The sequence below is a fragment of the Monodelphis domestica genome, chromosome 1, assembly GCF_027887165.1.
Source record: "Monodelphis domestica isolate mMonDom1 chromosome 1, mMonDom1.pri, whole genome shotgun sequence".
Lineage (NCBI taxonomy): Eukaryota > Metazoa > Chordata > Mammalia > Didelphimorphia > Didelphidae > Monodelphis > Monodelphis domestica.
In genome coordinates this window covers 454,322,476-454,337,699 of record NC_077227.1, presented here as the reverse complement: position 1 = coordinate 454,337,699, position 15,224 = coordinate 454,322,476, and the positions used below count along the sequence as shown (strand labels likewise).

Genomic DNA, 15,224 nt, shown 5'->3' with positions numbered 1-15,224 from the left:
CCATCACTGGCCTAGCCCTTACCACTCTTATGCCTTGGAATCAATACTATGTATTGGTTCCAAGACGGAAGGTAAGGGTTTAAAATAAAAACAAACCACAATTTAAGTGGGGCAGTTAGGTGGCTCAGTGGATAGAGAACCAGGTCTGGAGATAAGAAGTCCTAGGTTCAAATTTGGCCTGAGACACTTCTTTGTATGACACTGGGCATATCATTTAACCCCATTTGCCTAGGCCTTACTGCTCTTCTGCCTTGGAACTAATAGAATCAATTCTACGAAATAAGATAAGGCAGTGATGGTGAACCTTTTAGAGATTGAGGACCCAAACTGCAATTCTCACACCACATGTGAGCTGCCCCCTTACCTCAGACAGGGGAGGGAGGAAGAGCTCCTATTGGGCTACTGGGGAAAGGGGCAAGTCATAGGAGAAATATCCTCAAGTGCCCATGGAGAGGAGGAGGGGAACAGCCCCTCTGGCACACAAGCCATAAGTTTGCCTACACAGAGATAAGGGTTTTTTAAAAACCCAACACTGTATCAGTGCTCACTATCATTCTCATCATCCATTATTTTGATTAAATTAATCAATGCTTAATGTTAGGGCACATCAAGGTATATCAAAAAGGACTAGTGTCATCATAGTCTGAGGTGGTGTTCTATATCTGCAGCATTTGTTACATGAAGTCAGACAAAACTGCTGTGACAGAAACTTTTGTTTCAATCAGGAAGCCAAGTTTCCTCTGTATTTCCTACATGGATATAAGTTAGCAATCACCTGACCCTGTCTTTATTTTACTCCAGCTTTCATTTTCTCCCACCACACCAATGAGCAGCCATATTCGAGTGCTGACTCTTCTGATTGCTATGCTACTCTCCTGCTGTGGATTAGCTGTTGTCTGCTGTGTGACAGGCTACACCCATGGAATGCACACATTGGCCTTCATGGCTGCAGAGGTGAGGCTTTTAATATGGGATTTTGACCTAGCTGTCTATGTGCTTGTTTTTCTCTAGGTGTTTTCAAGGGGATTATAGGTATTTTCAGAATTGGAAATTAACATTTAAGTTATAATCTTAACTCATTAAGAATAGCATAATAATGGCCACTAAGTAGGAAAAGTTGCTCATCATAAGTATCATAAGCAATACTTTGAAGTGGCTAATATTAAAAAAAAATTTTTCCATAAGTACAAAATTAGTTGTGCCCTTGAAAAATTATAGAGGATAAGCTAACTGCTGTGTCCCTAATAACTATTCAGCATTTATTAAGACATTTATGGAACAGTTTCAAAGTTAAGGAAGTTTACCATTGTACAACTTACTTTAAATGTTTTTAAAGTTATCTTTTTAATTTAATTTAAAATTTAGGATTTAAAAAAAATTTTTATTTTACAATAAAGGATAATTTAAAATTATTCTTTTAATTTGTCTTTATATTGGGTGTGAGTGTTTTACTTTAGATAAACATAGTGCTTTCGTTGATAGAAGTTTGACTTTGTCTAGAAAATCTAGGCATTCTATCTCTGGCCACTAAGCTCTGTGATCCCAGACAAATCATTTACCAATCTCAGTGTTACAGGCAATCCTCTACAGATAATGTTTTCAGATTATATGCTGTTCTATCTACATCATTGCAGATAATTTCCACACTGGTAGTTCCCTATACTGTTGAAATGACAGGTCCGAACAAAAATGTTATTTGAAAACTTTTAAGAAAAATTAACCTCATCTTTAGTTATGAGAGTGGAACATATTCTGAAATATATCAGCGATGTCAAAGCTTATTCCAAAAAAAGTACTAACTAATTACAACTTCATTAATCAGGAATTTGTTGAAATGGAGATGAAATTTACTTTTGATTAGAAAAAAATTTTTCATAGTATAAATGAGTAGTGAATAAAGTTGAAAGTAGAATTTGGATATATTTAGAAAAATAGTTTTAAAGCAATTTGGAATCTTATCAATTCGTTTGAATTAGAGATGTTTTATTATTATGAATCCACTAGTTAATATAGTGTTTGTCCTTGGTTCTCTAATTTCCACTAGTCTTTGTTGGTCAAAATGTGAGAAAAGTATAGCAGTAATTTTGATTACATGGTTTGAAACAATTACAGTGTGAAACTTTTAACTTTTGTCTTCTTTGGCAATACTTTAGAAGCCCCTTTATAAAACTATCTTCCTATAGTATGGATTGTTATAGTTTAAATCATGGCCCATTTGTATGTAATAATGTAAGGTACATATTTTTCACTATAACTTAGAATTTTATTTTGGTTTCTGGAGACAGCATTGTAATGGAGTCTTACTCTTTTTTTTTTTAAAGGGCATTTTCATTATGTTGATTTTTTTTTTTGGTCATACAAAATGGCCATAAGAAATGTATGGTTTCTTTTTTCTTTCCCTCATATTCTCTTGGGTAAAGAGAATTTATTATTATTATTGTTACTATTAATCTATTCCTAAGATTCTTTTTTCCCTTCTTTTAGATAGAGGGAATACAGTTAAGCCTTTTCTAAATATTGTTTAAAAATGGAAAATGACTTTTCTTAAATACAATTTTGAATTGCAGTGTTCTTAACTATTGTGATGACTTTGATATGTTTTGAAATAGTGATTTCAAATAGTGATATTAAATTGTTAAATTTAGGATATATGGGTATGTTTTCCATATATGTACATATATACATGCAAACACATATATACATAGATGTGTAGGAGTTTTTTAAACTCTAGAAAATTAGCAATCTGATTATTTTTGATGGGTTACAGAAATAATGAAGACCACTAAGATGGAGGGATTGCAATCAGATCTGATGGTGGCAATAAACATAATGAGATCACAGATCTTTTGAATTATTGAAAAATTTTTTAATAATGTAATAATAATAATGTTTTCCAGAATATTTTTTCCTTTCCCTTTCTCTAGAGTTTCATCCTTTAAAATAATAAGGCAGGGAGAGGAGGAGTGGGGATGGAAGGACGTAGCAGAACTAACTAGCATACCCAAAAAGTATGAAATTCTATATAATGTTCCATGCCCATGCTCAATCTCTGTTAAAAAAGATATTCCTTTTTTTAAAAAATCTCTTCTTTGAGGCAATAATGCTTGACCATTATGGTTTAAATGTCCTTTATAGTCATGTCAGCAAATTGTAATTCATTGTTACTTGAAATTTTTACTGAGAAACAGGATAAAGGAGGCAGCTAGGTGGTTCAGTGGACAGAGAACCAACATGGAGATGGCAGATCCTGGGTTCAAATATGGCCTCAGACAATTCCTAGATTTGACCTTGGGCAAGTTACTTAAACCTATTTGCCTAACCCTTACTTAATTTCTGCCTTGAAACCAATACTCAATATTGATTCTAAGACAGAAGGCTAAAGAAAGAAGAAAAGAAAACAGTATAATTGGGTTGAGTTTTTTAGACATGAAACATCTAGAAGTTCACAAGAATTTTTTAAAACATCTTAGTATTGATAATATTATTTCCATCTCCTAGAATTGACTGGTTCCTGAAACCTTGGCCTATCTTTGGGCTGAAGGTCTGAGTTAATTATATCAGGATTTCTACTTGCATGTGATACTGAAAGTTACTTATATACTCCTTTACCTGACTTTGAGGTCTTTGTAGTGAATATTTTAATTGTTTCATTTTCTCTTCTAAAGAAAAGCCACAGAATGGATGAATTAAATTTACAAATAATTCAAAACTTTTCTTACTAATTGATTTTTAATAACTTGGCATACTCAGTTTTCAGCAGGGGCTACTGATTAAATTGATTTTCTTGCTTTTTTCCTTCATGATGGAATTAGTCCCTAATGGATGGTCTTTAGGAGATAGGGGAATTAAAGAACTGATTGATATTCTTGGCCTACAAAAAAAAAAATTTACTCCTTGTTATTTGAGTTGATTATATCTTGTTTTATAGTATGCTGCTAAAGTGAGTTCAGCCTGAATAATCCTGGATTTTATTAGGTAAAAATGTGTATTCTTATTTTTTACAGTCTCTCCTTGTGACAGTGAGGACTGCTCATGTGATTTTACGGTTAGTAGTTAGCTGCCTTTACTTAGAGAGACAGAGGGTATTGTTTAGGGTTTGGTTGGGAAGGCGACATCCTTGAGAAAGGAATTCCCCAGTGATGGAAACCTGAGGATTCCTAGGCATAAATCAGTTTGATGAAAGACCACAAAGTTTGTGTGTCATAAGAATGAAGCATGCACCATCCTCTTCCTCCTTTTCCCCTTTTTCCTCCATGTTGGTACCATGGAGAGAAAGTTATACTTGACCCCTTTTTAGTTTTGGCTTTAGTTTGGAAGATGGGGCATTTATATAAACTGGGCAGAATTTAACATTTGAACAAAAATGGGTCTTGACAATTTAAATATTATTTCTTCTTAACAGTTATGTAATTCACCTCTGGGATCTCAATCATGAAGGGACATGGGAAGGAAAGGGAACTTACGTATATTATACGGATTTTGTCATGGAGCTCACTTTGTTGTCCCTGGACCTCATGCACCATATTCATATGTTGGTATGTAACATCAGAATAAGCAGCTAAAAACTCGGGATAAGATCTCATTTTTAAATGAGACATATAGAATAAGATGTAATGAGTTGATATAAAGGTGGTTAAAATGTAATCTCACTGTTTTCCCTATCTAAGCATATAGTAAACAAGTATTCTGTAATAAATTAGACTGATATCTAGTCTATTGAGTCAGTATATTCTTAGATTTTATAATATTTGCTGATTAGTTATTATGTAATTTTTCAACATAAAATTGCCTATGTACTACAGTTTGGTTTCTGATAATTAGCAGTAAGCAAAAATTCCTATAGTATTAATACTAGTTTTTCATCTTTTTGTTTTAATAAGGAGTCTTTGTGCTGTTTTCTGACTTGCTGAGATTTGCAAATAATAAAAATGAAAACCGACTTGATTTTTAAGATGTATCAGATGTATCAGATCAGATGTATCCAGAGAATAAAACTTAGACATAATTTGAAGATTCCTAATAATAGTCACATGATAATGCATTATAAAATTTGCCAGAAGTCATTGAGTTATATGGCATGCCACTTTCATGTTGACCCATTAAACATATGCCACATAAGTCAATGACTTCTTTCAGAAGCTTATTATTAATTTTCTATTATATTTTCTCAACTTCTTTTAAGTTGTTTGGCAACATCTGGTTGTCCATGGCCAGCTTGGTGATCTTTATGCAGCTACGTTATCTGTTCCATGAGGTACAGCGCCGAATACGTCGCCACAAGAATTACTTGCGTGTTGTTGGAAATATGGAGGCCAGGTAAGTAAGCACAGATTAACAGTGTTGAAATACAGTCATTTTGGATAGTGATCAATTCTTTTGGATTTAAAAAAAATTATTACTCATTTTATTATGATTTATACTACATATAGTCTTAGGTTAATTCTGTTCAATTAACAAACATTAAGGGCCTACTGTATGTGCTATCAACTGAGGAATGAATAAATTATCACCTCTCACCTATTACAGAGTTTCCTGATTGATCTCTCCCCATTCTAAGACTTTCTCCACACTACTGCTAAGGTACTCCCAAGTCTAAATCTAGATCTAACCACTTAACTCCCTTACTCAAGCCTTTTCAGCAGCTATTTATTGTCTCTAGGATAAAATGTTGTTATTATGTGTCTGACTCCTCATAACCCCATTTGGGGTTTTCTTGGCAAAGATACTAGAGTGGTTTGCCTTTTCCTTCTCCAGCTCATTTTACAGATGAGGAAACTGAGGCAAACAGGGTTAAGTGACTTGCCCAGGACAGACTTGAACTCAAGAAGATGAGTCTTCCTGATTTCAGGCCCAGCATCCCATCCATCAGTCACTACTTAGGACAAAATATAACTCTTAAATCAATTTATGTGAGTCTCTTAATGACTCGTTGGATTAGGGCTTAAAATTTTCAGATAGGTGAAGTATTAGGCAAATACAAAGGAAAAAGTATGAAAATAACCATGGATAAGATTTAAGTTTATGAATATATTTCTCAGTCTTATGGAAGAAAATGAACGTGGATCATTTTTGTTTTAAATTTTGTAAGTATTTTAGGCTTCTCACCTTCCTTAGGGTGGGGTATTGTAATGCAGTGGACAGAATACTTGCCTTGAAATCAAAAGCCCCCTGTTCAAACACTTATTGACAGTGTAACAAACAGTGACCTCTTCACTTCCATTTGTACAAAATGGGGGTGATTAAACTTGCTCCGTTTATTTCACACAATTTCTTTGGGGCAGCTATATGAATATTCCTTGTAAACTAGTGCGGTAAAATGTGAGTTGTCATTCCTTAATAGGTATAATATTAAGAATTGACTAAATTAATTTAAAATTGCTGATTAAGTGCTTAGAATTTACTGTGGTGCTTTAGAAAAGCAATGTTGATGTTTCTACTTCATTTTTTTCATTTTTTGTTTTTATTACAGGTTTGCAGTTGCAACTCCTGAAGAATTAGCTGTCAATAATGATGACTGTGCCATCTGCTGGGACTCCATGCAGTCTGCAAGGAAACTGCCTTGTGGACATCTCTTTCATAAGTATGTGTGTAATGAAAAACCTATAATATTGGAGCTTAAAGGGACAATTATAAATTATTAAGTATAGCTTCATTTTGTAGAGGTAAACTTTGAGAAGTATGTATCTTTTTTTTTTTAACTCTTACCTTCCACCTTAGAATCAATATCATGTATTGATTCTAAGGCAGAAGATTGGTAAGAGCTAGGCCATGGGAGTTAAGGGACTTAACCAGGGTAACACAACTAGAAAGTGGTTGTGGCCAGATTTGAACCCAGGAACTCCTACCTCTAGGTCTGGTACTCTTATCCACTGAGCTACCTAGCTGCCTCAAGAAGTATAGAAATACATATAGCTGACTGTGCACTTTCTATACTTGTAGTGGTATCTGATGGGGGAGCCTTTCAGGAAGTAAGGTGGTTTGGGGGGGGGGAATCTCCCCTTCCTCAAATCTTTTCCTTTACACCTTCCCTTCTTTCCCAGCATCACTGCCAGAAGGTGCTTCAGGACAATTGCTCTCACTACATTTTCCAGTTATGACCCTAGTTGTATAACACACTATTTTTATTGAATAAGTTTCTTTTCATCATAGTATTCAAAAAGACCTACTCTTCATGAACTTGTTATATAATAGGAAAGAGAAAGTGTACATTTATTGAAATAATACAAAGCATTTAAACAAATACTTAATTGAGATGGGTTAGGCTCAAAATTACTAAACTCATTTGTTGGTGAAGTAGGAAAATGACTTACCATGGAAATAGACCTGTATCCATCTTAGATAATTGAGGTGCAGTCCTGCCTATAATATGCTTGAAAGCTTTCTCTGTCAGTGCTATATCTTAAATTATAAGCTCCCTAAAAACGGGCTGTTCCAGGTTAACTCACTTAAGATTCACTTGATACTGCTATCCTATTTAGTACATTTGATGGTGATAGAAGGATTGGTTGGGCTACTTGACCTTGAAGTATTTTTACTTTGGGGTAGCACATTTTAGGAAAAACATTGACAAATTGGAATTTGTCCAGAGAGGCAACCAGAGTTGTGAGGGGGAAACTAGATTATCCTATGAGGTCCATGGCCAGAACTAGGCATATTTACACTAAAGAAGTGAAGATTTGGCATGATAGCTGTATTCAAGTATGTGAAGGGTTGCCATGTGGGTTAGGCATTAGACTTTGTTTTTCTTGGTCCCAGAGAGCAAAACTAGGAATAGAATCATAGAATTTGAGGAAGTTGCTTAACTTCAATTTCCTCACTGTTGATCTGTTATAACTCACACCTAAGGAGGAAACACACTACAACTGATTTGACAAGTAGTCACAAACTTCTGGTGTTCTAGAAAACCTTTTATATTCTTAATCTATTTCATTTTTAGACAACTGCTATTGTTAAGATGCTTTAAAAAAAAATTTAAAATAGCCATGTTTCTGTACTCACCATGGTGTAGATGTTCCTTTCAACAACACAGATCACTGCCCATCCATGCCAATCTGAAACACTGTTCTGTCTTCCCAGAAGTTCACCATGGGGGGACATGTCTCACTATTTTGATCTTAATCACTTTCTCTTGATAATTGAGAAAACAAAATGAGGTGATTTAATAAGTTAGAAAACTTTAATATCTAGGGGCAAAGGAAAGTTTGTATAGGAACATAGGATCATAGATCTGGAAGTTAGATCATCTTAGTCCATTTAGGGCGCTTAGGTTGTCCATCATTTTCCCCTCCTTGTCTTGCTGACCAGCCAGTCTTCTCTTTTTTCTCATTCATTTCTTTGTTGATATCCTTTACACACTGCTTCTCCTTCATAAACCTTGTTTGTAATGTGTTATTGTCTGTTTGAGCTTACCACGTGCCCTTCTCCATCATCCCATAATGGTTCCAGTGTTTGTAGAGGGCACAACCATTTTCCACCTTACTCACATTAATTATTACCTAAGAGTCATCCTTGGTTTTTCCCTCTCATTCTTCTAACATTCAGTCAGTTGCTAAATCTGATGGATTCTGTGTTCACAATATCTTTGCTTCTTTTCCTTTTCTCCATTCACATCATATTTCAAGTCCTTGTCACCTCTCACTTATACTCTTATAGTAACCTCTTACTTGAAGTTCTTGTTTACTGTTTTTCCTTTCTTTAATCCATCTTCTGTACAGTTTACAAAATAAAATTCCTAAGGCACAGATCTAACCATGGCCCACCCTATTTAAGTGATTTCCTTTGTTAGAGTATGCTTTTATGAAATGTTAGCTTATTTCACATTACTCCTCTTACTACAATTTCCATTCAAGCCAAATTGGCCCCCTTGCTATTGCCCAAATTTGATATTCCTAGAGTCCTTCATAATCTGTCTCATGCCTAGCATGTACTACTGCCTCACCTCTGCCGTTCAAAATCTTTCAAGCCTCAGCTCCTGTGTCATCTCCATAGACTATAGTTCAAGGGTCAGTAATCTGTAAACTATGTTCAACCTGTTATCTCTCCATACTAAGAATGATTTTGGATTTAGTAGTACTATATGTTTAAATGTAAAAGCTATTCATAGCCCTGTCAGTATATAAAATTTATGTTTTTTGCTAATATGAAAGTTCTAAAATAATATTGTGGTCATCAATTTAAAAATATTATAGCTTAAGTCAAAATGACTTTTAGTAGTTTTATTTAGTAATTTTAAGAGATGGAAAGAAAGTGAGAAAATGTAAAAAGAGCATAGAGAAATGTTTCGTCTACCACTGTAAGTGTTGCTCTGGTGTCTAGCTCAGCCCTGCCAGGGCTTGGTAATCTTCAACCAGAGGATCTGGTGGTGTCTTCAGCAAGGGTTCCACCAAGGATACCTCCTCTGGTAAAGGAAAGTGTCTCTGGAACCAGTTTCTCTAGAAGCCAGGAAAGGTAAGCCAACTACTCACCCAGCTCACCCTACACAGAGTCCCTGAAGTCATCCTCCAAAGGAGAAGCCCCCTGGACAGGAAGTTCAAAACTTTTTTTTTTATTAATATGTTTTATTTGATCATTTCCAAGCATTATTCATTAAAGACATAGATCATTTTCTTTTCCTCCCCCCCACCCCCCATAGCCGACGCGTAAATCCACTGGGCATTACATGTTTTCTTGATTTGAACCCATTGCTTTGTTGATAATATTTGCATTAGAGTGTTCATTTAGAGTCTCTCCTCTGTCATGTCCCCTCAACCGCTGTATTCAGGCAGTTGCTTTTCCTCGGTGTTTCCACTCCCATAGTTTATCCTTTGCTTATGAATAGTGTTTTTTTCTCCTAGATCCCTGCAAATTGTTCAGGGACATTACACCGCCATTAATGGAGAAGTCCATTACGTTCGATTATACCACAGTGTATTAGTCTCTGTGTACAATGTTCTCCTGGTTCTGCTCCTCTCACTCTGCATCACTTCCTGGAGGTTGTTCCAGTCTCCATGGAACTCCTCCACTTTATTATTCCTTTTAACACAATAGTATTCCATCACCAACATATACCACAATTTGCTCAGCCATTCCCCAATTGATGGGCATCCCCTCGTTTTTCCAGTTTTTGGCCACCACAAAGAGCGCAGCTATGAATATTTTTGTACAAGTCTTTTTGTCCATTATCTCTTTGGGGTACAGACCCAGCAGTGCTATGGCTGGATCAAAGGGTAGATATTCTTTTGTCGCCCTTTGGGCATAGTTCCAAATTGCCCTCCAGAATGGTTGGATCAGTTCACAACTCCACCAGCAATGAATTAATGTCCCTACTTTGCCACATCCCCTCCAGCATTCATTACTTTCCTTTGCTGTTATATTAGCCAATCTGCTAGGTGTGAGGTGATACCTCAGAGTTGTTTTTATTTGCATCTCTCTGATTATAAGAGATTTAGAACACTTCTTCATGTGCTTGCTAATAGTTTTGATTTCTTTATCTGAGAACTGCCTATCCATGTCCCTTGCCCATTTATCAATTGGAGAATGGCTTGATTTTTTGTACAATTGATTTAGCTCTTTATAAATATGAGTGATTAAACCTTTGTCAGAGGTTTCTATGAAGATTTTTTCCCAATTTGTTGTTTCCCTTCTGATTTTAGTTACATTGGTTTTGTTTGTACAAAAGCTTTTTAGTTTGATGTAGTCAAAATTATTTATTTTACATTTTGTGATTCTTTCTATGTCTTGCTTGGTTTTAAAGCCTTTCCCCTCCCAAAGGTCTGACATGTATACTATTCTGTGTTTACCCAATTTACTTATGGTTTCCTTCTTTATGTTTAAGTCACTCACCCATTTTGAATTTATCTTGGTGTAGGGTGTGAGGTGTTGATCTATTCCTAGTCTCTCCCACACTGTCTTCCAATTTTCCCAGCAGTTTTTATCGAATAGTGGATTTTTGTCCCAAAAGCTGGCATCTTTGGGTTTATCATATACTGTCTTGCTGAGGTCGCTTTCCCCCAGTCTATTCCACTGATCTTCCTTTCTGTTTCTTAGCCAGTACCAAATTGTTTTGATGACTGCTGCTTTGTAATATAGTTTAAGGTCAGGGACTGCAAGGCCCCCATCATATGTGTTTTTTTTTTTCATTATTTCCCTGGATATCCTTGATCTTTTGTTCTTCCAAATGAACTTTGTTATGGTTTTTTCTAAATCAGTGAAGAAGTATTTTGGTAGTTCAATGGGTATGGCACTAAATAGATAAATAAGTTTGGGTAGGATGGTCATTTTTATTATATTGGCTCGTCCTATCCATGAGCAGTTAATGTTTTTCCATTTGTTCAAGTCTAGTTTTAGTTGTGTGGCGAGTGTTTTGTAGTTGTGTTCATATAGTTCCTGTGTTTGTCTTCGGAGGTAGATTCCTAGGTATTTTATTTTGTCTAAGGTGATTTTGAATGGGATTTCTCTTTCTAGTTCTTGCTGCTGAGCTGTGTTGGAGATATATAGAAAAGCTGATGATTTATGTGGGTTTATTTTGTATCCTGCAACTTTGCTAAAGTTGTTGATTATTTCAATTAGCTTTTTGGTTGAATCTCTAGGATTCTTTAAGTAGACCATCATGTCATCTGCAAAGAGTGATAACTTGGTCTCCTTCTTGCCTATTTTGATGCCTTCAATTTCTTTTTCTTCTCTAATTGCTACTGCTAGTGTTTCTAGTACAACAAATAGTAGAGGTGATAATGGGCATCCTTGTTTCACTCCTGATCTTATTGGGAATGCATCTAGTTTATCCCCATTGCAGATGATATTAGCTGATGGTTTTAGATATATACTGTTTATTCTTTTTAGGAACAACCCTTTTATTCCTATGCTTTCTAGTGCTTTTAATAGGAATGGGTGTTGTATTCTATCAAAGGCTTTTTCTGCATCTATTGAGATAATCATGTGGTTCTTGCTGGTTTGCTTGTTGATGTGGTCAATTATGTGGATGGTTTTCCTAATGTTGAACCAGCCCTGCATCCCTGGTATAAATCCTACTTGATCATGGTGAATGATCCTTCTGATCACTTGGAGTCTTTTTGCTAGTATCCTATTTAAGATTTTTGCATCTATATTCATTAGGGAGATTGGTCTATAGTTTTCTTTCTCTGTTTTTGACCTGCCTGGTTTTGGAATCAGTACCATGTTTGTGTCGTAAAAGGGGTTTGGTAGAACTCCCTCTTTGCTTATTATGTCAAATAGTTTGTATAGTATTGGGATTAACTGTTCTCTGAATGTTTGATAGAATTCACTGGTGAATCCATCAGGCCCTGGGGATTTTTTCTTAGGAAGTTCTTTGATGGCTTGTTGGATTTCATTTTCTGATATGGGATTATTTAAGAATTCTATTTCCTCTTCTGTTAGTCTAGGCAGTTTGTATTTTTGTATATATTCATCCATTTCTCCTAAATTGGTGTATTTATTGCCATATAATTGGGCAAAGTAATTTCTAATGATTGCCTTAATTTCCTCTTCATCGGAGGTGCTGTCCCCCTTTTCATCTTTAATGCTGTTAATTTGCTTTTCTTCCTTCCTTTTTTTAATTAGATTGACCAGTACTTTGTCTATTTTGTTTGTTTTTTCAAAGTACCAGCTTCTTGTCTTATTTATTAAATCAATAGTTCTATCACTTTCAATTTTATTAATTTTTCCCTTAATTTTTAGGATTTCTAGTTTGGTTTTCTGCTGGGGGTTTTAATTTGATCACTTTCGAGTTTTTTCATTTGCATTTCCAATTGATTGATCTCTGCTCTCCCTTGTTTGTTAATATAAGCATTCAGGGATATGAATTTACCTCTGATTACCGCTTTGGCTGCATCCCAAAAGGTTTGAAACGATGTTTCGCCATTGTCATTTTCCTCGATGAAATTATTAATTGTTTCTATGATTTCTTCTTTAACTAAACGGTTTTGGAGTATCATATTGTTTAATTTCCAATTGGTTTTAGATTTGGTTTTCCATGTACCATTACTAATCATTATTTTTATTGCCTTGTCATCTGAGAAGGCTGCATTCATTATTTCTGCTTTTCTGCATTTATGTGCTATGTTTCTGTGACCTAATGTATGGTCAATTTTTGTGAATGTGCCATGTGGTGCTGAGAAGAAGGTGTATTCCTTTTTATCCCTATTTATTTTTCTCCATATGTCTATTAATTCTAATTTTTCTAAGATTTCATCCACTTCTTTTACCTCTTTCTTATTTATTTTTTGATTTGATTTATCTAAATTTGATAATGGTTGGTTTAAGTCTCCCACTAATATGGTTTTACTGTCTATTTCTTCCTTCAATTCTCCTAGTTTCTCCATTAGAAATTTGGGTGCTATATTATTTGGTGCATACATGTTGATTAATGATATTTCCTCATTGTCTAAAGTCCCTTTTAACAAAATATAATTACCTTCCCTATCCCTTTTGATCAGGTCTATTTTTGCTTTGGCTTTATCAGATATCATGATTACCACTCCTGCCTTCTTTCTGTCAGTTGAGGCCCAGAAGGTCTTACTCCATCCTTTAATTCTGACCTTGTGGGTGTCTACCTGCCTCATGTGTGTTTCTTGAAGACAACATATGGTAGGGTTTGGGATTCTAATCCATTCTGCTATTTGTCTACGTTTTATGGGTGAGTTCATCCCATTCACGTTCAAAGTTATGATTGTCATTTGTGGACTCCCTGGCATTTTGATAGCCTTCCCTAATTCTAACCTTTTCTTCTTCGGCTCTACCTTTTAGTCCAGTGATTTACTTTGAATCAGTCCCCCTTGTCCCCTCCCTTGATGTTTCCCTTTTTAGTCCCTCCCTTTTTGTTCCCTCCTCCTCCCCCCTCTCTTTCCCTCCCTTTTTGTTCTCCCTCTCCACCTCCCCACCTAGGTTTTCCCTTCTCCCTACCCTTGTTGGGTAAGATAGAATTCAAGATCCCAATGGATCTGGATGTTTTTCCCTCTCAGAGTTGATTTCCCTGAGATTAAGGTTTAAGTAAAAAAAACCCTCTCTTCCTCTCCTTCTTATAGGATATGTGAATCTTTGTGTGATTCACATAGGATATGTGAATCTTTGTGTGAGAAAGATTATTCTATTTGGTCTTTCTTTACCCCCTATTTATACATTACATTTTCCCCACATATTAGTATAGATTGATATAAATGTAGTCCTTATAGAAGTGAGTTTGAGTAAAAGAAGAAGATAACATTTTTCTCCTTTCCCCTTTCCTTAATATTTACCTTTTCAGGTATTCCTTGCTCTTTGTTTTTCGGTATCAAACTTTCCACAGAGCTCTGGTCTTTTCTTTGCAAAAAGTTGGAAGTCTTCTATTTTGTTGAATGCCCATACTTTCCCTTGGAAGTATATAGTCAGTTTTGCTGGGTAGCTGATTCTTGGTTGAAGACCCAGCTCTCTTGCCTTTCTGAAGATCATGTTCCATGCCTTACGATCATTCAGAGTAGAACTTGCAAGGTCTTGTGTGACCCTGATTGGCATTCCTTTATATCTAAATTGTCTTTTTCTGGCTTCCTGTAGGATTTTTTCTTTTGTTTGATAGCTTTGAAATTTGGCAATTACATTCCTGGGAGTTGTCTTTTTGGGGTTTAGTGTAGAAGGTGTTCTGTGAGCTCTGCCAGTGGCTGTATTGCCCCCTTGTTCTAGAATCTCTGGGCAATTTTCTTTGATTATATCTTGTATCACGATGTCGAGTTTGGTGTTTATTTCTGGCTTTTCTGGAAGTCCAATTATTCTTAAATTATCTCTTCTCCCTCTATTTTGCAGATCTGTCACCTTGTCGGTGAGATATTTTATGTTCTCTTCTAATTTCTTGGTATTTTGGCTTTGCTTTATTAATTCTTGCTCTTTTACACAATCGTTGTCTTCCAGCTGCCTGATTCTGGCCTTTAAAGCCTGGTTTTCCTTTTCAGTTTCATCACACCGGTTTTGTAGATGCGTGAATTTCTTTTGCATTATTTCCCACTTTTCCTCCCAGAAGGCTTCCATCTTTTTGGTCATTTCTGATTCAAATTCTTCATGTGTTTGTGGAGAGTTTCCATTTCCTTTGGAAGGTTTCGGAGCATTTTCTTGTGCATCGTCTTCTATCTCCTCTGTATTTTGTATTTTGGTTCCATAGAATGTGTCCAAAGTCACCCCTTTCTTCTTATTTTTCTTGGGATTTTGGGGCTTCTGTGCTTCTGTGGAGTTTGCCATCTCTGAATGGGGAGGATTAGCTTTTC

At 35.6% G+C, this 15,224-nt stretch overlaps 1 protein-coding gene across 2 annotated transcripts in view; it reads left to right on the top strand.

Annotated features, from left to right (window-relative positions):
* Window positions 1-15,224, top strand: part of AMFR (autocrine motility factor receptor) — a 72,503-nt gene that overhangs the window by 26,563 nt on the left and 30,716 nt on the right. For both annotated transcript variants that reach the window (XM_007474881.3, XM_001364653.5), the window contains exons 4-8: window positions 802-954; window positions 4,005-4,045; window positions 4,403-4,535; window positions 5,183-5,316; window positions 6,470-6,580. In XM_007474881.3, the coding sequence (XP_007474943.2) occupies window positions 802-954; window positions 4,005-4,045; window positions 4,403-4,535; window positions 5,183-5,316; window positions 6,470-6,580 (572 nt within the window). The remainder of the gene's footprint in view (window positions 1-801; window positions 955-4,004; window positions 4,046-4,402; window positions 4,536-5,182; window positions 5,317-6,469; window positions 6,581-15,224) is intronic.